We start from the raw sequence: 25213 nt of genomic DNA, 5'->3' as shown, positions 1-25213 counted from the left end.
TGCAGCTAGATAAATAAACAATATCGTTCCCTTATGCTATACCTGCATTATTATATAACCTTCTTCTACTTACAATAAATAATAGAAAAGCTCACAGTAAGTATCTGAAGTAGGTGCTATTTATATTATTGAGTGTAATTAGAATAAAGTATATAATGCAGGTATAAAAGGTAAGGTCAATTATCGCAGGTGAACGGGGATTTTTCGATGACCTTGAATGAGTTGGTGTTTTTTTGTTGTCTACCACCAGTACCACTATCAGTACCATCTACTACCACTACTACCACCACCATTAGTACCATCACTACCACCATTACTACTACCACTACCACATATCATATACAGGAGAGCCAACAGTGAGAGGCAACCATCAACCACAACACTACCACTGTGATCAAGATGACCGAGGAAGGTGGTGAGATGGGGGGGAGGGGTAGGTAGGTGGGAGTGGTGGGGAGGCGGAAGGGGTGGATAGGAGAGGAAAAGGTGGGGGAGGAAAGAAGCGGATGGTGGGGGGGAGGAGGGGGAGAGAGAGGAGGAGGAGGAGACACAGAGAGAAGAGGAGAGGGAGAGAGAGAGGAGTAAGTGACAATACAAATATTGGTAAGTTCTGCCTGGCGCACTCTAGAGAAAGTCCAACGTGATGGTGTGGTAGTGGCGGCTGTGGTGGTAGAGGTGGTCGTATGGCGACCTGTGGTGTAGTGGTCAGCATGCTCGTCTCGCAAGTTAGCGGACCCGGGTTCGATCCCCGGGCAGGGTGAATCTATGGGCAAGTTTCTTTACGCCATTTGCCTCTGTCTACCCAGCAGTGCAGTTGGCGAGTTGTCCGGTCTTCTCGGACTACTCCTTGACACTGGGTCAGGCAGCTCGTTAACTTAGGGTGTGGTTGTTGTGTTGGCGACAGCTTCTACACCTTAAACAAATTCAAGCCTAGGTGGCCCTTGGACCGGCCATCCTCGTGACACGAGGGGCAACCATTATTATTAGAGGTGGCAGTGGCGAGTGTAGCGGTAGTGACGTACGTTGCGGTAGTGTCGTTGGCGGGTGTACGTGTTTACAAGGTTCCTCTACCTCCGTCCGCCTTGATCAGTCTCTCACCTTTAAACTCGCTGTGATGGATTCCTTCCCTCCCGGCCTGCTGACTCCCTCCCCTTCCTTCCCTCCCTACCTCCTCTCTTCCCCTCCCAGACTACTGTTGCTAACTCTCTCCCTCCCCTCCCCGGCCTGCTATTGATAACGCCCACCCCTTCCCGTCCTCTTCCTTTATGATATAATCTCCATTAGGGCCCCTTACTGAGGCCGGACACCCTCCCCCCAACCCTCCGATATGCTCTCCTGTATTCTCTCAATCCTCCCCAGGTTCTCCCCTAAATCCTCCCCAGGTTCTCTCCTAAATCCTCCCCAGGTTCTCCCCTAAATCCTCCCTAGGTTCTCCCCTAAATCCTCCCCAGGTTCAGCCCTAAATCCTCTCCAGGTTCAGCCCTAAATCCACCTCAATGTTCTCCCCTAAATCCTCCCCAGGTTCAGCCCTAAATCCTCCCCATGTTCAGCCCTAAATCCTCCCCAGGTTCTCCCCTAAATCCTCCCCCAGGTTCACCCCCAACCTCCCAGGTTCTTCCCTAACCTCCCCAGGTTCTCCCCAAATCCTCCCAGGTTCAGCCCCAACCCCAGGTTCAGCCTAAATCCCCAGGTTCTCAAATCCTCCCACAGGTTCACCCCAGAGGTCGAGGATGACTCAAGAGGAGGGGGGACTCACCTGACCTCACCTGCAACACTCACAGGTGTAAACTTTAATGTGAATAATTAATCAACTTTTTCACACAAAGAAAAAAATTATCAAATGTCTTTCTATTAATAACTTATTCTACCTGATGATTAAACACCTTAACACTAAATGGGGGTTTAGATTAGATTAGGTTAGGTTAAGTTAGGTTAGTTTGGGTTGTTAGTTGTTAGGTTGTTGAGGTTGTGTGAGGTTGAGAGGTAGGTTGGTTGTATAAGGAGGTTAGGAAATTTCTTCTTAGTGTTTGTTTCAATGTGTCAGATTAGGTTAAATATGGTCAGGAGTTAAATTAGGACAAGTTGGGTTAGGTTAGGATCAGGAGGTTTTATAATCAGGTGAAATAAACTGGTGCTCCTAATCTTCATGAGTTCCTATGATTTTTATTAACACAACCCAACCTAACCTAACCCAACCTAACCTAACCAACCCACACCTAACCTAAACCTAACCTAACCAACCTACTTAACCTAACCTAACCTAACCTAACCTAATCTAACTAACTAACCTAACCCAACTCAACCCAACCTAACCTAACCTAACCTAACCTAACTCAACCAATAATTCACTGGCGTCTCTTCTCCAACCCTCGTGTGCCGTCATCAGCTACCTGGGACAGTCTTATATACACCTTCACTGGAGTTAACTATTCATCAGCTGGAGTTTGGCGGCTGATTCATGTATAATAGTTATGTATAATTATGGTGTATTGAGAGAGTAAATTTGTGTTAGTTTTTTATGATAACTTTAATCGTCTGAGGGTTGGCGACCACGGCCCTCTATTGTATACGTTGTCAGGCAGTGTTACCGGTACTGTCGGGTGTTGTTAGGCAGTGTTACCGGTACTGTCGGATGTTGGGGGCAGTGTTACCAGTACTGTCGGGTGTTGTTAGCAGTGTTACCAGTACTGTCGGTGTTGTCAGGCGTTACCGGTACTGTCGGGGTGTTGTTAGCAGTGTTACCGGTACGACGGGTGTTTTAGGCAGTGTTACCAGTACCGGGGTGTTGTAGGAGTGTTACCGGTACTGTCGGGTTGTTAGGCAGTGTTACCGGTACTGTCGGGTGTTGTCAGGCAGTGTTACCGGTACTGACGGGTGTTGTTAGGCAGTGTTACCGGTACTGTCGGTGTTGTTAGCAGTGTTACCGGTACTGACGGGTGTTGTTAGCAGTGTTACCGGTACTGTCGGTGTGTTGTCAGGCAGTGTTACCGGTACTGACGGGTGTTGTCGGCAGTGTTACCGGTACTGTCGGGTGTTGTTAGGCAGTGTTACCGGTACTGTCGGGGTGTTGTTAGGCAGTGTTACCGGTACTGTCGGGTGTTGTTAGGCAGTGTTACCGGTACTGTCGGGTGTTGTCAGGCAGTGTTACCAGTACGTGGTGTTAGGTTACAGACTGTCGGGTGTTGTATCTCCGGGGACCACAACTTTGATGCCATTTATCTGTCCTTGTCTCTGTCACCCTCAGTCATGCCCAGTTAGAGAGAGAGAGAGAGAGAGGCACACACACAGAAACTAACGTTTAGATGAATCAGGTATGCAGATGTAATTCTTGCCTCAACACATAGGAGTGCTGTGGACTGATATCCTGCAATGAGAAGGGGAGGGAGAAGGAGGGGAGAGATAAAGAAGTGGGGTGGGAGGGGAGGAAGGAGGTGTGAGGGGATGAAGGAGGGGGTGAGGAGATGGGAAGGAGGGTGGTGATGGGGGAAGTAGGGGAGTGAGGGGAGATGAAAGTGAGGAGATGGAGAGGGAAGGAGATGGGAAAAGGAGGGAAGGAGGAAGGAAAAGGAAACAGGAGGAAAGGAAGGAAGAAGGAGATGCAGGATGAGGAGGAGGAGGAGGAGGAGGAGAGGAACGAGTGAAATAAAAGAGCAAGAACAATAGAGAGAGAGAGAGAGGAAGGATGATAACTGAGAAGAGAGGCAAGAAGATAAAGACACAGGAAAAGGAATGAAGTTAGAGAGAGAGAGAGATAAGAATAACAGCTCAAACAAGAGAGAGAGAGGACACAGATTAGATGGAACAGTTTCAGCCCCGTGTAAGCCTGGCAGGTATGGAGCTGCTGACTAACTGTGTGACTGATGGAGCCAACAATCAAGGGACGGAACATTTGTCCCTGTTAAAGTTTTTGGGAAAAAGTGTGTGTGTGTGTGTGTGTGTGTGTGTGTGTGTGTGTGTGTGTGTGTGTGTGTGTGTGTGTGTGAGTGTGTGTGTGTGTGTGTGTGTGTGTGTGTGTGTGTGTGTGTGGTGTGTGTGTGTGTGGAGTGTGTGTGTGTGATGCCCACTGACCCGTCTGCACCCCTGCCCCTCACCCCCTGTCCTGCCCTGCACCCCGCCCAACCTCCCCACCCCTGCCCCACCACCTCACCCCTTCACCTCTGCCCCACCTCCTCACCTGGCCCACCTCCCACCCTGCCCCAGACCCTCCCTCACCCCCGCCCCACCTTCCCTTCCACCCCCTGCACCGCCCACCCTCCCTCACCCCCTGCCCCACCCTCCCCACCTCCCCGCCCCCTCCTCACCCCTGCCCCACCCTCCCCACCCCCACACTCCACCCCACCCCACCTCCCTCACCCCTAAGTGCCACTGTATAAACTGATAACATGAGGTAGAATTGTTGAGTTAGCCCAGAGGCATGGCGTGGCTTTGATGAGGCATAACTCGATCAATTTAAGTCTTCATCAGGAGTGAAGTGTGATTACCTGCAGCAGAAGGGCTTGTCCCCCGGCAGGAGGCTGAGGTGGGTAGTCCTTCATCATAGTCCTCACTTATGTTCCAAGTGCTTCTAACACAGCCGTCTTAAACCTCATTCAACACCTCAGTACTCAGTGCTGTGTCGGCCACGTTTCCTCGTACTGAAGGTAGCACACAGTATCCACACCGCCCTTAACGAGCCTGGCATCATGCCCCTGGGACCTACACCGTCACCTCCTCCAAGAGACTCCCACATATGCCTCTCGTAGTCTCATCAAAGGATCTAGTCTGACTCCCTCTCATTAACCTGCCTATAACCTACAACCTCTAACTTAATCTTCCCTAGCAGTTGTAGCTCCTAATAACTCTTTAGTACAACACTGTAGATCACTTCCTACCTAGGGGTCCCAACAGCTCTACAGGCACTAGTACACCTTATAGATCACCTCCTCTACCTGGGGGCCCCACAACAGCCTCAGGCACTAGTACACTCTATAGATCACCCTGTAGCTGTAGGGGCCCCACAACAGCTCTACAGGCACTAGTACACCCCATAGATCACCTCCTGTAGCTGTAGGGCCCAACAACAGCTCTACAGGCACTAGTACACTCTATAGATCACTCCCCTGTAGGTAGGGGCCCCACAACAGCTCACAGTCACTAGTACACTTATAGATCACCTCCTGTGGGGTCGACAACAGCTCTACAGTCACTAGTACACTCCAGATCACCTGTAGCCGTAGGGGCCCCACAACAGCTCTACAGTCACTAGTACACTCTATAGATCACCTCCTGTAGCTGTGAGGGCCCCACAACAGCTCTACAGGCACTAGTACACTCTATAGATCACCTCCTGTAGCTGTAGGGGCCCCACAACAGCTCTACAGTCACTAGTACACTCTATAGATCACCTCCTGTAGCTGTAGGGGCCCCACAACAGCTCTACAGGCACTAGTACACTCTATAGATCACCTCCTGTAGCTGTAGGGGCCCCACAACAGCTCTACAGCCAGTACACCTATAGATCACCTCCTGTAGCTGTAGGAGCCCCAGTTATAGGCACTAGTACACTCTATAGATCACCTCCTCAGTAGAGGCCCCACAACAGCTCTACAGCTCAGTACACTTTAGATCACCTCCTGTAGGTAGGGCCGCTCTACAGGCACTAGTACACTCTATAGACCTCCTGTAGCTGTAGGGCCCCACAACAGCAGCCAGACTAGATCACGGTACAGCCTCCAGCACTAGTACACTCTAGACCTCCTGTAGCTGTAGGGGCCCACAACAGCTCTACAGGCACAGTACATCTATAGATCACCTCCTGTAGCTGTAGGGCCCCAGCAGCCTGCAGCACTAGTACACCTATAGATCACCTCCTGTAGCTTAGGGGCCCCACAACAGCTCTACAGGCCACTAGTACACTCTATAGATCACCTCCTGTAGCTGTAGGGGCCCCACAACAGCTCACAGTCACTAGTACACTCTAGACACCCCTGTAGCTGTAGGGGCCCCACAACAGCTCTACAGGCACTAGTACACTCTATAGATCACCTCCTGTTGTAGGGGCCCCACAACAGCTCTACAGTCACTAGTACACTCATAGATCACCTCCTCAGTAGGGGTCCCCCAGCCTCTACAGGCACTAGTATACAGATCACCTCCTGTAGCTGTAGGGGCCCCACAACAGCTCTACAGTCACTAGTACACTCTATAGATCACCTCCTGTAGCTGTAGGGGCCCCACAACAGCTCTACAGTCACTAGTACACTTATAGATCACCTCTGACAGGGGCACAACAGCTCACAGTCACTAGTACACTCTATAGATCACCCTGTAGCTGAGGGCCCCACAGTCACTAATGCACTACACCATGGTGAAGAAACCTGTGTGTGGCAATAATACCACATGTAGATGAACATTGTGTGTGTGTGTGTGTGTGTGTGTGTGTGTGTGTGTGTGTGTGTGTGTAAAATACCGTCACATGTACAGTAGATGAATATTGTTGTGAAGAATTTAATCACTAATGGATTCTCCGGTTAAATCCTAAAGGGGACATGAAGGCGAGGACTGACACACACACACACACAACAGTTGTTGTTGTTGTTGTTGTTGTTGTTGTTGTTGTTGTTGTTGTTGTCGTTGTTGTTGTTGTTGTTGTTGTTGTTGTTGTTGCGTTGTTGTTGTTGTCGTTGTTGTCGTTGTTGTTGTTGTTGTTGTTGTTGTTGTTGTTGTTTTTGTTGTTGTTGTTGTCGTTGTTGTTGTTGTTGTTGTCGTTGTTGTTGTTGTTGTTGTCGTTGTTGTTGTCGTTGTTGTCGTTGCTACACTCATGTATTGTGTGAGTGTCGGTGTGATGTGTTTTTCTATTCCTTTGTTGAAGTGTTGGGGAGATGTGACACATATATGGTTGTTGAGGACGATGGTTTAACCCTTTGACGATGGTTTTAACCCTTTGAGGACGATGGTTTAACCTTCAGGACGATGGTTTAACTTTAGGACGATGGTTTAACCTTTGAGGACGATGGTAACCCTTTAGGACGATGGTTTAACCTTTTGAGGACGATGGTTAACCTTTAAGGACGATGGTTTAACCTTTAAGGACGATGGTTTAACCCTTTGAGGACGATGGTTTTAACCCTTTACATGAGTTTTAACCTTTAGGGACGATGGTTTAACTTTAAGGACGATGATGGTTTTTGGCGACGATGGTTTAACTTTTAGGACGATGGTTTAACCTTTAGGACGATGGTTTAACCTTTGAGGACGATGGTTTAACCTTTAGGACGATGGTTTAACCCTTTAGGACGATGGTTTAAATTAGGGACGATGGTTTAACCTTTAAGGACGATGGTTTAACCTTAAGGACGATGGTTCTAACTCTTGAGGACGATGGTTTAACCTTTAAGGACGATGGTTCTTAACTCTGAGGATGATGGTTTTAACCCTTTGATGACGATGGTTTTAACCTTTGATGACGATGGTTCTAACTCTTTGAGGACGATGGTTTAACCTTAAGGACGATGGTTCTAACTCTTGAGGACGATGGTTTAACCCTTGAGGACGATAGTTTTAACCCTTTGAGGACGATGGTTTAACCCTTTGAGGACGTTGGTTTAACCTTGAGACGATGGTTTAACCCTTTGATGACGATGGTTTAACCCTTTGGGACGATGGTTTAACCCTTTGAGGACGATGGTTTTAACCTTTGATGACGATGGTTTAACCCTTTGTGTACGGGATTAACCCCTCCCCAAAGGGTTTAAAGGGACGTTAAAGTTGTCTTGGAGTGAAGTTAGTTTTATGAGTCGTGTTTCTTTAGTTCCTTTAAATACTATTATTTTTAAGGGGAGGGACGTGTTATAACTCTCTCTCTCTCTCTCTCTCTCTCTCACACACACAATAGGACTGGTGGGGTGTTGTCATCGCCTAGCCGTGTGTCTGTCTGTCTCATGTTTTTGTCCTGTGTGTGTGTGTGTGTGTGTGTGTGTGTGTGTGTGTGTGTGTGTGTGTGTGTGTGTGTGTCATCTTTTGTTATGTAAGTAATCTCCCGGACATCATCATAATATTGTCTGTCTGCCGGTGGTGTATACATGAGGCTTGATGTGTCTGTGACTGTCTCCACTGTCTGTCTGTCTGTCTGTCTCGGTTTGTGTGTCTGTTCGTATGTCTGTCTGTCTCGGTTTGTGTGTCTGTTCATGTCTGTCTGTCTTTCGTGTGTGTGTCTGTTCGTATGTCTGTCTGTCTGTCTCGGTTTGGTGTCTGTTCGTATGTTGTCTGTCTGTCTCGGTGTGTGTGTCTGTTCGTATGTCTGTCTGTCTGTCTCAGTTTGTCTGTGTCGATTGTGAGGTGTAGGGGTCAGGGGTCAGAGTCGATAGTCGGGTCGAGCGGTCAGAGGTTGAGGTGAGGGGCAGAGGTTGAGGGTGAGGGTCAGGGGTTGAGGGTGAAGGGGTCAGGGGTCAAGGGTCAAGGGTTAAATGTCGATGGTCAGGTATCTAGGGTTAGGTGTCGGGGTGAGGGTCGGGGTCAGGTATCTAGGGTCAGGTGTCGAGGGTGAGGGGTCAGGGGTCAGGTATCTAGGGTCAGGTGTCGAGGGTGAGGGTCAAGGGTCAGGTATCTAGGGTCAGGTGTCGGGAGTGAGGGGTCAGGGGTCAGGTATCTAGGGTTAGGTGTCGAGGGTGAGGTCAGGATCAGTGTCGGGGTGAGGGTCAGGATCAGGTATCTAGGGTCAGGTGTCGAGGGTGAGGGTCAAGGATCAGGTATCTAGGGTCAGGTGTCGAGGGTCAGGTGTCAAGGGTCAGAGGTCAAAGGTTATCTTTACTTCCCGTTGACTTGGATTTTTTTATGGTGTTGCAACGTGTGAAGATCAATGATCCCCACACACACACACACACACACACACACACACACACACACACACACACACACACCACACACACACACACACACACCAGACGTAAATATTCCATACTGGTTTTTCATATTAATATTCATACCAATGCAATACGAACACACAAGAATATATCGTAACTCGTGTGTGTGTGTGTGTGTGTGTGTGCTTCTCGACCTCTCTTTCTCCCTCTTCCCTCTCTCTTCTCCTCCCTCTCTCTCCCGCCGCTCTGAACTGGTACCCTGTCGTCGTCAACATGTATAAACAGGTATGCAGGACGGCTCTGATTGGCTGACTGACTGACTGACCTCTTGTGATCGACGTCGAGTATTTAGGACGCCAGATTGTACTTGTTTAGTTAATATTATTCATTATGTGGTCCTCAGGAAGTAGATAATATAGTACAGTTATTAATGAGAATGTTTTAATAATAATTTAAATTTCTGATGCAGTTAACTCGGCGCGTTTCGTTGCCTGACGTAGGAATAATTTATCAACATACTGTATAATATATCATGTTTATAACTATTTAATTTTATAATCTCAACATTAATAATAAGGTAATTGTCTAAGATATATAATATGGAATATATAATTAATTTCATATTAAATTAAATTAAAAATATGATATACTGCTGTACGATATTTTTCCCGCGTATCTCAGCCAATCAGATGCCGCCGTCCGCTCGTGTGTTCCTGTTGTGTTGTGTTAGAGGAAACCAGTTTTGCCTCACTCACTCGTTGTCGCAACACTAAAATTATACTCAAACCTGATACATGTTTTAATTAATGTCTATAATAAGTTTATAATAAGAACTGTTATATAAATTATCTCATGAGTAAATAAGTCCATTATAAAAGTCATGTCAATAAGTGAAGAGATGAGGACGTTGATATGAAGAGGATTTAGTGAACTATTATATCAGAGGTTTAGGAGTTGAATTTTCCTCGTAATTAGTGAAGTAGGAACATAACAGACAGTCTTAAGATAAAAATACTAAAATAACGTTACAAAATTACACCTAAGACACTACCATAACGAGATACCTTCACTTTTAATACTAGTTGGAGGACAAAAATCTGAATATTCGTGGCACAAGATCCGGGTCAAGTTAGCCCATCTTACGCCTCAAGTTAAAGCAAATTTATTAAGTTTCAGAAGAATATTGAATGTTATTTATTATTTTTGTTTATTCTGTCTCAAGTGTACATTGTGACAGTATAAGGTACAGTTAGGGAAGTACACACACACACACAAAGTGACACTGTCCAGACTTAATCACTAACTACTGTCACTTTTGATGACCCATGGTACATTGTTACAGTCCAAAATGTATCTCTACGGAGGTTGATGAATTTCAATATGAACACTGCATCCTGTTGTCTCGGTAGGGTTGTCCAAATTCTTCGTCCGTTGTGTCATATTGTTTCACACGAAATGGTAAAGATATTTTTTTGAAGGGCGTTAAACTCAGTGCTAAGTGTTATAGTAAACAAGATATATTAGAGAGACACGAGAATAACTCAGTAACAGCAGTTGTACCACAGGAACAACTCAGGTAACAACTCAGGTAACAACAGTAGTGCCACAGGAACAACTCAGGTAACAACAGTAGTGCCACAGGAACAACTAAAGTAGTGCCACAGGAACAACTCAGGTAACAACACTTACCTTCTTGTTGACGGATCTGATAAAGTCTGCGGCGGTGATGGCGGGACTCTCGAGGGAGCCTGGCCTGGCCTGGGGGGAGGGCAGCTGTGAGGTGGAGGCCACGTCTCCCACCGCGACCCAGGTGGAGCAGGAGCGGGAGGTGGGGTCGAGGCGGGGCAGGAACACCCCTTCCAGTCGACCTCCTCCTCCACACACGTTGATCTGCAGAAGAAAGTTGCCCTACAAATAATGTTTTTATTGAGTTCTCTGAGGGATGGTGTATTGCTGGAACTGACTCAAGCAGTCAGGTCAGTATCACATGACATGTATTGTATCATCTCAACCTGGCACTACTGAGGGGCTATGGAGGACCAAACAAGCGTGTTACAGTAAAACTCTTTGTTGATTGACGGAGAGAAACTAAACTTCAGTGTTCATAATGACTTCAGGAAGGACTCAAGACTGTTCATCATGCACCTTCATTTGTGTTCATCAAGAATAAATCAGTTGTTCAGCGAGACACGAGAACATTATAACTGTATTTGTTATCTAGTAAACTTTATCTCTCAACTACTTAACAAACATGGCGGAGGAATATCTGGAGACTAATATACAAGGTGTTGGGAGATATGTACAGCACCTGCACTACCCCGGGTCATTAACACTTACCTCGCTCACCCAGGTACGGCTCAGCTCCCCGTCCGTACTGGCGCCAACACCACTGATGTCTGAGGTACTGAAGCTCTTGTGGACACCTAGAGCTGTACTGAGGGCGGCACAGGAGCGAATCAGGTCACTCTCTTCCTCCCCCCACAAGTTAGAGCCACCACCTTCTCCTGCAGAGCTCCCACCTCCACCGCCACTCCCCGCAGGAAACTAGTGGAGGAGACGAGGCATCCTTATGTTGGGTGACACTAAGCTGATGAGTTGAAGCCGGGTGAATACATTATATGAGGGCAAGCTATTTAAAGATGACACCAGAATAAGTTTTACCAGCACAGGATTTTCTCACAGCGAAGGAATATTACCAAAGTTATTTAGGTTATATTGTGACCAAAACAATATTATAAGCACATGCATGATATCATAAAGTCACACATCAATTTGTCATCCATTTTGTCTTCATTCTGTTACTAAGTTGGTCTTCCTCTCTCTCTCTCCCCCAGGTGTAGTGATGGTGACGGGACCAGGATCAAGGCAGCACAGGTAATGTCTCAGGTGTTCTTACGTAATTGGATGATATTCAGGTAAACTTTGTCATATATATATATACAAGAATAATCTGGGGAGTGTTTTGTTAACTATTTCTCGATGATTGGGCTAAGTTATCATACTCAAGGGGTTAAGTCATCGTATTTAAGGGGTTAAGTCATCGTATTTAAGGTTGTCATCGTATTTAAGGGTTAAGTCTTGGGGTTAAGTCATCGTACTCAAGGGGTTAAGTCATCGTACTCAAGGGGTTAAGTCATCATACTCAGGGGTTAAGTCATCATACTCAAGTTGTCATCGTAGTCAGGTGGTCATCGTATTCAGGGGGTTAAGTCATCGTATTTAAGGGGTTAAGTCATCGTATTTAAGGGTTAAGTCATCGTACTCAAGGGGTTAAGTCATCGTACTCAAGGGGTTAAGTCATCATACTCAAGGGGTCAAATCATCATACTCAAGAGGTTAAATCATCGTACTCATGGGGTCAACTCATCGTACTCAAGGGGTTAAATCATCGTACTCATGGGGTTAAATCATCGTACTCAAGGGGTCAAATCATCGTACTCAAGGGGTCAAATCATCGTACTCAAGGGGTCAAATCATCATACTCAAGGGGTCAACTCATCGTACTCAAGGGGTCAAATCATCGTACTCAAGGGGTCAAATCATCGTACTCAAGGGGTCACCTCATCCATACCACCTGGACGCCTTCAGAGCCACAACAAAACCTTATGAGTTCACTAATAATTTAATACATCTTGCTCTTTGTCACTGTATTTTGGTTAGTTTCTCTTAAATTTACGTTCAAAATCAGTACAGATCATCATATACGATCACTCAGTGTGTCTCATAAGGACTGAACTGGAATGAATTATGACGAAGGTTAAAGAAAACACCTTTATTGAGTCTTAATTAGGTTTTTTTTTTCCTCAGGTAAAAGCTTCATTAGTGGAATTTACACCTGGACCAAAGGTATTTAATTTGTTTACTGTGTTAAGGTTTTATGAGGTGTGGTTGTTACTTTTTCACCAACACTGTTACTGTTCACCAACACTGCCTTCTACACCATCACTTACTCCAACACTGTTCTCTTCACCAACACTTGCACCATCACTGAGCCACAACACATATGGTACAGCACATGACCTCAAGTAATAAGTATGTGTAGCGAGCAGTGACACACCCTGGCCTGGCTCCCGACACACACACACACACACACACACACACACACACACACTCCTCATACTGATCATACCATCTCTGCACCGCTAGCCAATTGTCTGCTGCAGTAGGTGGGTTATGAAGGGGTCGTCCCAGGGGTCGTTTTAATAGTCGTGTTCTCTGGGAGGGTCGTGTTGTCAGGGGGTCGTGTTATCAAGGGTCCTGGTCATGGGGTCGAGTTATCAGGGGGTCATGTTATCAAGAGGTCGTAGTCTCAGGGTCGTTATCATGGGGTCGTGTTATCAAGAGGTCATAGTCCAAGGGTCGTATTATCGGGGGTTCGTGGTTTCAGGGTCGTGGTCTCAGGGGGTCGTCTCAGGGGGTCAGGACTCAGGGGCCGCAGTCTCAGAGGCTGTGTCTCAGGGGTCGTAGTCTCATGGGGTCGTGTTATCAAGAGGTCATAGCCTCAGGGGTCGTATTATCAGGGGGTCGTGGTCTCAGGGGTGTAGTCCCAGGTCGTTATCAAGGGTTCGTGTTATCAGGAGGTCGTGTTACCAAGAGGTAGTTAGTCTTAGGGGTCGTGTTATCAAGGGCTGTAGTGTCAGGGGTCGTGGTCTCGGGGTCGTAGTCTCAGGGGTCGTGTTATCAGCGGGTCAAGTTATCAAGGATCGTAGTCTCGGGGGTCGTGTTATCAAGGGGTTGTAGTCTCGGGGGTCGTGTTATCAAGGGACCGCAGTGTCAGTGGTAGTCTCAGGGGTCGTAGTCTCAGAGGGTCGTGGTCTCAGGGGGTCGTAGTCTCATGGGGCCGTGTTATCACGAGGTCAGTAGCCTCGGGGGTCGTATTATCAGGGGGTCGTGGTCTCAGGGTCAGAACTCAGGGTCGGTTATCAAGGGTTCGTGTTATCAGGAGTCGTGTTACCAAGAGGTTAGTCTTAGGGGTCGTCATCAAGGGATGTAGTGTCAGGGTCGGTCTCAGGGGTCGTAGTCTCAGGGGCGTGTTATCAGCGGGTCGTATCAAGGGATCGTAGTCTCGGGGCGTTATCAAGGGGTTGTAGTCCCGGGGGTCGTGTTATCAAGGGATCAGTGTCAGGGTCGTGGTCCCAGGGTCGCTATCAAGGGTCGTGTTATCAGGGACGTCAAGGATCGTAGTCTCGGGGTCGTATTGGGTCGTAGTTTGGGGGTGGTAGTCCCAGGGGTCGTAGTCTCAGGGGGTCGTGGTGTCTCTTCCTGTTCGTATTCCTCCTCAAGGTTGTGTCACGTTCCCATGGTTACCAGTGAAATTTTTACGAGAGAGAGAGAGAGAGAGAGAGAGAGAGAGGCCACTATCACTGTTTCACTATGCCCTGACGCCATCACACCATACTAGAGCACCATACCTTGCCCCCACCACACCAACACATAACACTACACTACTACCACACCACACACACCACACCACACCACACCACAACCACAACCACACCACACCACTACCACACTTACCTCCCCACACCACTACCACACCACAACCACACCACACCACACCACACCACCATACCTAATTATCTCTGTTTATTACCTTCATAATTAAAACAGATAATTACATTTGTTTATCTAAATTAAATCATAGACGCTGTTCATGACTCAGTTACGGGAATAATAACTCACATTTATTTAGTTAAGACATTTACATAAAAAAAATATATATATAGTGTATCATTGTTGTTCAGAATACATTTGTCTGTCTGTCTGTCTGTCTGTTTACCGGGGTGTTGTCTGTCTGTCTGTCTGTCTGTTTACCAGGGTGTTGTCTGTCTGTCTTCTGGTTTACCGGGGTGTTGTCTGTCTGTCTGTCTGTCTGTTTACGTGCTGTCTGTCTGTCTGTCTGTCTGTTTACCGGGGTGTTGTCTGTCTGTCTGTCTGTCTGTTTACCGGGTGTTGTCTGTCTGTCTGTCTGTCTGTCTGTTTACCGGGGTGTTGTCTGTCTGTTTACCGGGGTGTTGTCTGTCTGTCTGTCTGTTTTACCGGGGTGTTGTCTGTCTGTCTGTCTGTCTGTTTTACAGGGTGTTGTCTGTCTGTCTGTTTACCGGGGTGTTGTCTGTCTGTCTGTTTATTTAGGTGTTGTCTGTCTGTCTGTCTGTCTGTTTGGGTGTTGTCTGTCTGTCTGTCTGTCTGTTTACCGGGGTGTTGTCTGTCTGTCTGTTTTACCGGGGTGTTGTCTGTCTGTCTGTTTGTTACCGGGGTGTTGTCTGTCTGTCTGTCTGTTCTGTTTACAGGGTTGTTGTCTGTCTGTCTGTCTGTCTGTTTACCGGGTTGTTTGTCTGTCTGTCTGTCTGTCTGTTTACCGGGGTGTTGTCTGTCTGTCTGTCTGTCTGTTTCACGGGGTGTTGTCTGTCTGTCTGTTTACCGGTGTTGTCTGTCTGTCTGTCTGTTTTACCGGGTGTTGTCTGTCCTGTCTGTCTGTTTACCGGGGTGTTTCTGTCTGTCTGTCTGTCTTTTACCTGGGGTGTTGTCTGTCTGTCTGTTTACCGGGGTGTTGTCTGTCTGTCTGTCTGTTTTACCGGGGGTGTTGTCTGTCTGTCTGTTTACCAGGGTGTTGTCTGTCTGTCTGTTTACTGGGGTGTTGTCTGTCTGTCTGTTTACCGGGGTGTTGTCTGTCTGTCTGTGCCAGGGTGTTGTCTGTCTGTCTGTCTGTTTACCGGGTGTTGTCTGTCTGTCTGTCTGTTTACCGGGTGTTGTCTGTCTGTCTGTCTGTCTGTTTACGGTATTGTCTGTTAAGGGTGTGTGTCCATGGCCCCTAATCTTCCCACATGGCCTCCAATCTTCCCATGGCCTCCAATCTTCCCACATGGCCTCAAATCTTCCCCACATGGCCCTAATCTTCCCACATGGCCTCTAATCTTCCCATGGCCTCCAATCTTCCTGGCCCCTAATCTTCCACATGGCCCCATATCTTCCCCACATGGCCTCCAATCTTCCCTGGCCCCTAATCTTCCCCACATGGCCTCAATCTTCCCATGGCCTCAATCTTCCCACATGGCCTCTAATCTTCCCATGGCCCCAATCTTCCCATGGCCTCCAATCTTCCTGGCCTCCAATCTTCCCCCATGGCCTCCAATCTTCCCACATGGCCTTCAAGAGCACCATAGTGGAACCCTCCCTCCCTCCCTCTCTGGTCTTATCCCAGCTCCGTGATCATGGCAGCAACTAAAAGCTTCGCCCTCCTGACGTACATGGTGTGTGTGTGTGTGTGAGAGAGAGAGAGAGAGAGAGAGAGAGAGAGAGTCTGCTGATCTAGGTTGAGTCGTAGTGTTCAACTGGTCGTGTAGGTAGTGGTGATGGTGGTAGTCGTTATAGATGGTGGTCGTTGAGGTGGTGGTCGTTCACATAGACACGACCACAAGTTATAGTGTCAGTGGCAAGAGTTGGTATATGTAGCTTCTCTTGTACACACACACACACACACACACACACACACACACACACACACACATAAAACAAACTCAGGATTCTTTCTGAGGCTTGTCGGGGTCGAGGTTCATGACGTAGGTAGTGACGTAAGTGATATCGTAGGTAGTGGTAGTGACGTAAGTGATGACGTAGGTGATGAGGGTTGATGACGTGGTGGTGACGTAAGTGGTTGATGACGTAGGTGGTGACGTGGATGTTGATGTAGGCACTGGATTTTTGGGGATCACCTGAAGATTAGCCCTAGCCCCCCCTCCCAGACTAGCCCTACACTCCCAGACTAGCCCACTCCAGACTAGCCCCCACTCCAGACTAGACCCACTCCTGCAGACTATTTCACCTGAAGAGTAAATACCCTAACGCAACCTGAAGGTGTTAGGTTGGGTTAGTTTAGGTTAGGTTAGTTTAGGTTAGATTTGGTTGGGTTAGGTTGGAGTTAGTTTAGATTAGATGGTTAAATTTAAGGTGAAATAAGCTGCAGGGTGGGGGCTAGGAGGGCTAATCTTCAGGTAAACCATCAGGGGGGGGCTAGGAGGGCTAATCTTCAGGTAAACCATCAGGCGGGGGTGGGGCGAGGCTACGGTAACCATCAGGGGGGGGTGGGGGCTAGGAGGCTATCTTCAGGTAAACCATCAGGCGGGGTGGGGGGCTGAGGGCTAATCTTCAGGTAAACCATCAGGCGGGGGTGGCTAGAGGGCTAATCTTCAGGTAAACCATCAGGGCGGGAGCGGGGTTGGGGCTAGAGGGCTAATCTTCAGGTAAACCATCAGGGAGGGGGCGGGGGTGGGGGCTAGGAGGGCTAATCTTCAGGTAAACCATCAGGCGGGGGCGGGGGGGTGGGGGGCTAAGGAAGTTAAGGGCCCACCATTGACTTCTTGAGTGGGAGTGTGCTCAGTTTGGATCTTCTTTATGGTGAAGTGAATCCAAGTTTTTCCACCAGAAATTCAGTTTGTTAGAATTTTATTTTGTGACACCGTGACTTGACTCTATAATGTGTTGGTGAGGTGGTGTTCCTGGACTGTGTTACGTCTTGTTACTGGCTTGTGTTACGTGTTACTTATGGTTTGTGTTACTTGTTGCTGGCTTGTGTTACGTGGTTTGTGTTACTTGTTGCTGGCTTGTGTTACTTGTTATTGGCTTGTGTTACTTGTTGCTGGCTTCTGTTACTTATGGTTTGTGTTACGTGTTGTCGCTAGCTTGTGTTACTTGTTATTGGCTTGTGTTACTTGTTGCTGGCTTCTGTTACTTATGGTTTGTGTTACGTGTTGTTCCTAGCTTGTGTTACTTGTTATTGGCTTGTGTTACTTGTTACTTCTGATCTGTGCTACTTGTTGTTCCTGCCCTCACCACCTTCCTCCTCCTGCCATCACTCACATTCATCTTCTCACACTTACTTATTTTGGGACAGTTTACACGAGACGTCTACTCGGCGCCAGCGTTCACGGGCCAGCAACTAGCGCCTTACACTCGTCTCGTCAACGTGTCTTTTATTTATTTTATGTTTACACGTTCACATTATTGTTTAATCATTACTATCTCCAGAAATTTATGCACAGTAGCTAAAACAACTATCTGTGCAGGTGGGGGTCGATATGCTCCGAAATTTGTACGTGTGACTAGTGACAGCCCTCATACCAAGATTTATCGTCCATGGTCTCATATTGTTTCCCACAAAGTACGAACAGATAGTTGTTTTAGCTACTGTACCTGGCTGGATCTTCAACCGATAGTTCAATCAGAAGGGTATTTACAGCAACATGTCCTCCTCAGGTTTCAATCCACTTTTTTACCCACACAGTCGTTTTTCTCTCTGTTTTCTCCTCAAAATATCCGCCTCTCACTGACTCACACACACACACACACACACACACACACACACACACACACACACACACACACACACACACTAATTCTCAACCTCTCACACACTCACACCTGTCGTGCCCACCTGCTCATTAAGTGTGGTGAGCGTGGACAGGTAACAGCACACCTGGTATAATTATCACTATTTTATATCTCAAGAAACAATAATCATCTTTCTTGATATATTTTATCATTAAATGTTTTCACCTACGTATTATTTGATCTTATTTTCATTACTGTTTTTTGTCTGGTTTATTAATTAATATTAGAAGCGGTGTTTTAACTGATTAGTGTGTCGGGAAATTAGAGATCACCTGAAGATTAGCCCTCCTAGCTTGTTTCACTTGAAGATTAACCACCCTAACGCTGGCCTAATCTAACCTAACCTAATCTAACCTAACCTAACGAAGCCTAACCAAACCTAACCAAACCTAACCTAATCTAATCTAACCTAACCTAACCAAACCTAACCTAACCAAACCTAACCATCACCCCCTCATCAGGTGACATAAACATTGTGATAGTCTACTACTCTTCAGGTGATTCCCAGAACGTATCTAAAAGGTATCTCATTTGCATATCAACGTGTGTAATTAGCTGGGTTCATAGTTATTGTATACAGGTGGATAAAATGATTGTTAAAGTTACCTGCAGTTAATTAGCGACTGTGTTATTCATTTCACAAAGTTACCTGTTAATTAGGTAATGATTGACCCATCTGGCTAACACCTTTACTGCCCACTGTGTAGGTAATGGGGAGAGATGTATGTGTGTGTGTTTGTGTGTGTGTGTGTGTGTGTGTGTGTGTGTGTGTGGCAGAGGTTACCATGACAACCATACTGTATATAGAGTGTTGGAGAGGTAGGTGTGACGTCAGCTGGTCCCTGTCAGCCACCCACAGCGCCCGTCAGCCACCCACACCACCCATCACCCACCCACAGCCCCCATCACCCACCCACACCACCCATCACCCACCCACACCACCCGTCACCCACCCACACCACCCATCACCCACCCACACCACCCATCACCCACCCACACCACCCATCACCCACCCACAACACGGCGTCAGGTGTAACAGTTTTTACCATGGTGTACAGTAAATGTGTCCGGCCTCAGGTGTTGTGTTGGCTGGAAGTTGTATGAACACAATACACTTTTTTATAACCTGTTTTTGTCTGTTTGCTTTTGTCTGTTTGTTTTTCTGTGTTTGTGTTTTTGTAGGGTGTTTTGTGTATATGTTTGTAGTGTTGTGTGCGTGTTTTTTATCAGCACACACACACACACACACACACACACACACACACACACACACACACACACACACACACACACACACACACACACACCACTTCTCCCTTTTCCTTCCTCTATCTCCTTCTCTCCCCTCTTCCCTTCCTTCCCTCTTCCTCTCTTCTATCTTATCCCTTCTCTTCCCCTTTCCTCAATTTCTCCTATTCTAACTTTCTATATAACCCCTCCCTCCCCTCTCCCTCCCTCCCCTTTCCCTCCTCCCCCTCTCCCTCTCCCTCTCCTCTCCCTCTCCCTCCCTCCCTCTCCTCTCCCCTCTCCCTCCCCTCTCCTCTCCCCTCTCCCTCCTCTCCCTCCCTCTCCCTCCCTTCCCTCTCCCTCTCCCTCCTCCCTCTCCCTCCCTCCCTCCCTCCCTCTCCCTCCCTCCCTCCCTCCCTCCCTCTCCCCTTCCCTCTCCCTCCTCCCTCCCCTCTCCTCCCTCCTCCCTCTCCCTCTCCCCTCTCCTCCCTCCCTCTCCTCTCCCCTCTCCTCCCTCTCCCTCTCCCTCCCTCCCTCCCTCCCCGCGCCAGACCTATATATAACACAGTAGGTGATCACAGCACCCCACCTCAGTGCCTAAGTGCTGTAACCTAACCTAACCTAACCTAACCTAACCTAACCTGACATAATCTCACTGAACGTAAAACTGTCAGCTTCATCATATCCTAAGCTTAAAACTGTCAGCTTCATCACACCTAAGCTTAAAACTGTCAGCTTCATCACACCTAAGCTTAAAACTATCAGCTTCATCACACCTAAGCTTAAAACTATCAGCTATCACACTGCTTAAAACTGTCAGCTTCAACACAACTAAACCAATTTCATGTAAGCTGACCCCAATATCATGGCGGATGTGACTGTGTTTACAAACTTTGATATGACGTGTGTGTGTGTGTGTGTGTGTGTGTGTGTATACGTATATTACATCATTAAAACTAAAACTAAAAATTACTTTAAAACACCAAAATGAAAAAACACCACAAACAGAGACCCAACACATCATATTTATTATTCCCCCTCTCAGACACACTTTTGTCTGTCTGTCTGTCTGTCTGTCTGTCTGTCTGTCACATCCGGAACAAAACACCAGAATTGTTTCATTATTTCTTAACAACAATTTTCTATCTTGTCCTGGAGAGAGAGAGAGAGAGAGAGAGAAGAGAGAGAGAGAGAGAAAGAGCGCCTTCTCCTACTCGAGTAAACTAACTCATTAAAATATTATTATCACCTGTATATTAGACACCCTAGTTAATTACACCGGTTGATTAAATATCCTAATGCTACTCGGTTACGTTAGAATTTGGTTAGTGTTAGGTTAGGGTGGTTACGCTGCAGGTGAATTAAGCTGGCGTGTCTAATATTATCATTACAACAATAAAATCATCATTAACATAACATTAACACAACATTAACATAACATTAACACAACATCATTATTAACCTAATTACCAACACTGAAGACTAATTACATCACGACACTTATATTCTTTGGTCATGCTTCAGCCCATCAGAACACACAACAGCCCATCAGAACACACGGTAGTCTATCAGAACACACAACAGCCTATCAGAACACACGGTAGTCTATCAGAACACACAACAGCCCATCAGAACACACGGTGTCTATCAGAACACACAACACCCTATCAGAAGACACAGTAGCCCATCAGAACACACAACAGCCCATCAGAACACACGGTAGTCTATCAGAACACACAACAGCCTATCAGAACACAACAGGCCACCAGAATACATAGCAGCCTATCAGAACACACAGTAGTCTATCGAACACACAGCAGCCATTCAGAAGACACAGTAGCCCATCAGAACACACAACAGCCCATCAGAACACACGGTAGTCTATCAGAACACACAACAGCCTATCAGAACACAACAGGCCACCAGAATACAGCAGCCCATCAGAACACACGGTAGTCTATCAGAACACACAGCAGCCATTCAGAAGACACAGTAGCCCATCAGAACACACAACAGCCCATCAGAACACACATCAGTCTATCAGAACACACAACAGCCCATCAGAACACAGTAGCCCATCAGAACACACAACAGCCCATCAGACCACACAGTAGCCCATCAGAACACACATCAGCCAATCAGAATACATAGCAGCCCATCGGAACACACGTAGTCTATCAGAACACACAGCAGCCATTCAGAAGACACAGTAGCCCATCAGAACACACAACAGCCTATCAGAACACATAGCAGCCCATCAGGACACACAACACGGCATAATCTCGGTGAAACAAGCAGATACAGACAGACAGACAGATAAGTAAGCAAACAGTATGACAGACAGACACAAGAGTAAGCAGACAGGAGGACGGACAGACAGACAGACAGATAGACAGACGGAAGATGAAGCAGACAGACAGACAGATGAATAAGCAGATAGACAGAAGATGAAGCAGACAGACAGACACAAACAGGCAGACAGACAGAAACACAAGGAGAAAGAAAGACCAATAATAATAATAAAAAATCTTGTTGGGGGGGACTGACCTGGGCGCTTACCTGAAGGCGGTGTCTTGCCTCAGGTGTTGGGGAAGGTCCTCTGGCCAGGTGGGGAGGCAGTACCACCCTCAAGCCCGCGCGGGACATCTCAGACGCGGCACTACTGATGGAGAAGAGCGAGAGTTCAGTGCTGACGCTCTCACGGCTCGGCGATCTGAGGAGGCGAGGAGGAGGTGGTGGTGCGGGGGACTTGCTATCACTATTCGCCATCACACTATATCATCACACTATTCGCCGCCGTCACACCAACACCTCCAACCGGTTTGCTCACTCTTCAAGGCTTATTATGTTGAGGAGGAGGAAGGAGGAGGAGGAGGAGGAGCTGGTGGTGGCTAGTTGTTGCTATTTCACCTCCGTTGTCACCACCATCATCATCATCATCATCATCATCATCATCATCATCATCAACATCATCACCTTCTTAATCTCATTCTCTTACAGTTCCTCCTCCTCCAGACACAGAATTCAGTTGTCACAATGTCGATAAAAACCTCCCGCGAGAAATATATTATTATGGCCGATGTTTTTTTTTTTTTGCTGATGCTACAAAAATAAATAAACTAATAACACTGTAAAGGAACTTGTTGTTATTGATCACAGAGGGGGTGGTATGGAGGTGGGGGTCTCAGTCAACATCAGAATTGTAGGTTTTATCTGTGTATTAAAATATTGAAGGGGGAAAGATTATTATTATTATTATTATTATTATTATTATTATTATTATTATTATTATTATTATTATTATTATTATTATTATTATTATTATTATTATTATCATTCACCATCACCATTATTGTTTATCAGTGTGTGTGTGTGTGTGGGTATCGGTCACCATCACCACCATCCCAACACCATTACTGTCTCGCTGTCAATATGTGATGATGTCTCGGTGAGTGTGTAGTCTCTTGGGTGTCTCTTGGTCTCTTTGCTGGGAGAGAGAGAGAGAGAGAGAGAGAGAGGGAGGGAGAGAGAGAGAGAGAGAGAGAGAGAGACTGCACTATTTACTGTCTTTCTCCTTCCTTCCTTCCCTTCTCTTTCTTTTCTCTACCTCCTCTCACCCCATCTCCTCTTTCGTCCCCTTCCCTCTTCTCCTCCTTCCCTTTCCGTCTCTTCATTCTTCCCTTTCTCCCCCCAATTCTCTCTCCTCCCTCTCTTCTCCCCCCCTCTTCCTTCCTCCCCAACTCAAGAGGGCAGATAAACGGGGGAGGAAATCAAAGAAGATAAAAGAATGAACCGGGAAGAGTGTAAGGAAGAGGAGTAACAAGAGACGAGAAGGGAGGGGGAGAGGAAGAACGAGGAGGAGAGAAATAGGAAGAGGAGGGTTAAAGAAGTAGGAAGAAGAGGAGGAGGAGGAGGAAGGGGAGAGAATTGGTGGGGAGGGAGAAAGGAAAGAAAGAAAGAAAAAACAGGAAAGGGAAGTGAAAAGAGGAGGAGCTGAACCAGGGAGGATGAAAAAGTGTGTGTGTGAGAGAGAGAGAGAGAGAGAGAGAGAGAGAGAGAGAGAGAGAGAAGATAGACAGATTGAAAGAATGAGAGTGAAAGAGAGAGAGACACACACAGTGAAAGAGAGAGAGATCAATATTACACCAGGGAAGGTTGCCACGGTGAATACATAAAACCGAAGACTCATCTTAACTCTTCCTAACTTATATACGTGTTAACCTAACCTAACCTAACCTGGCCTAACCTAACCAACAGTGTAGTACAAGAGATAGTTGCTGCTTCAGGTGTGTGTAATGTGACTCTGTAAGGTGATGCCGGGTCTTACCAGCGACTGAACCTGTACCCGGGTCCTCGAGGGTGATGGCCTAACCTAACTTGACCTAACCTAACCTGACCTGATCTGACTTGACCTAACCTAACCTGATCTGACTTGACCTAACCTAACCTAAACATTAACCTAACCTAACCTAACCTTACCTAACCTAACCTTAACCTAACCTAACCAAAACTGTTGGAGGAATGGGCTGTAGAGTCTCTGTTAAGAATCGACCCCATTTATGGTCATAATCTAGGTCTTCCTCCCTCTGTCCCACCCAACTCCCCCACTCCTCCCTCTCACACCCCACTCCACCTTCACCTACTCAGCTCCCCCCCACTCCACCTTCACCCTCAACTCCCCCCACTCCACCCCACCCACTCAACTCCCCACTCACCTTCACCCTCCAACTCCCCCACTCACCTTCACCCTCAACTCCCCCTCCACCTTCACCTCAACTCCCCCCCTCACAACCTCCCCTCCCTACCCCACTCCACCTTCTCCCACTCACTACCCCCACTCCCCCTTCCTACCCCCACTTGGCTAGGAGAAAATACCCTGAGTTAAGAGACCGCGAGGACAAGTCTTCGAGGTCAGTGTGTTGCGTCAAGTTGAAAAAATAACACAAATATAGTTGCAGCAACTCAGAAATTAGGATAACAACTCAGCATTGGGAAGAGCAACACAAAAAAAATAACAAGCAACACAAAAAATTAATAACTCAAAAAATATGAAAAACAACTCTATGTGTAAGAAGCAACTCAAATAATAGATGAAGAAATTAAGGCTGCAACACAAGGCTACAACACATGGCTGCAACACAAGGCTACAACACAAAGCTGCAACACGAGGCTACAACACAAGGCTACAGCACAAGGCTGCAACACAAGGCTACAGTACAAGGCTACAGCACAAGGCTGCAACACAAGGCTACAACACAAGGCTACAGCACAAGGCTGCAAAACAAGGCTATAGCACAAGGCTGCAATTATAAGGTTACAGCACAAGGCTGCAAACACAAGCTGCAACATACACATAACACAAGGTTGCAACATACAAGGCTACAGCACACATGCACAAGGCTGCAACACAAGGCTACAGCACAAGGCTGAAAGTGTACACAAACACAAGGCTACAACACAAGACTACAGCACAAGGCTGCAACACAAGGCTACAACACAAGGCTGCAACACAAGGCTACAGCACAAGGCTGCAACACAAGGCTGCAACACAAGGCTGCAACACAAGGCTACAACACAAGGCTACAGCACAAGGCTGCAACACAAGGCTGCAACACAAGGCTACAACACAAGGCTACAGCACAAGGCTGCAACACAAGGCTACAACATCGTAATTAAACATAATAGTGTGATAAACGTGAACCTTGACGTATAGCAACACACACACACACACACCCACGTCCTCCTCCGTGGCCCTGATC

The 25213-nt window shown here is 47.0% G+C and overlaps 1 protein-coding gene across 3 annotated transcripts in view; it reads right to left on the bottom strand.

The window, feature by feature from the left end:
• LOC121854674 overlaps window positions 1-22544 on the bottom strand; it is a 45342-nt gene extending 22798 nt beyond the window's left edge. The window contains exons 1-3 of one of the 3 annotated variants that reach the window (XM_042349368.1): window positions 22002-22544; window positions 11178-11384; window positions 10530-10748 (exon numbers count right to left, since the gene is read on the bottom strand). In XM_042349368.1, the coding sequence (XP_042205302.1) occupies window positions 10530-10748; window positions 11178-11384; window positions 22002-22223 (648 nt within the window). In that variant the 5' untranslated portion in view covers window positions 22224-22544. The remainder of the gene's footprint in view (window positions 1-10529; window positions 10749-11177; window positions 11385-22001) is intronic. The other 2 variants (XM_042349370.1, XM_042349369.1) reach the window with 2 other exon arrangements.
• Window positions 22545-25213: the final 2669 nt, after the last annotated feature.

Source organism: Homarus americanus, unplaced genomic scaffold (genome assembly GCF_018991925.1).
Source record: "Homarus americanus isolate GMGI-L3 unplaced genomic scaffold, GMGI_Hamer_2.0 scaffold50535, whole genome shotgun sequence".
Lineage (NCBI taxonomy): Eukaryota > Metazoa > Arthropoda > Malacostraca > Decapoda > Nephropidae > Homarus > Homarus americanus.
Note: the sequence above shows the minus strand (reverse complement) of the source record. Positions and strands in the feature narration are given on the sequence as shown.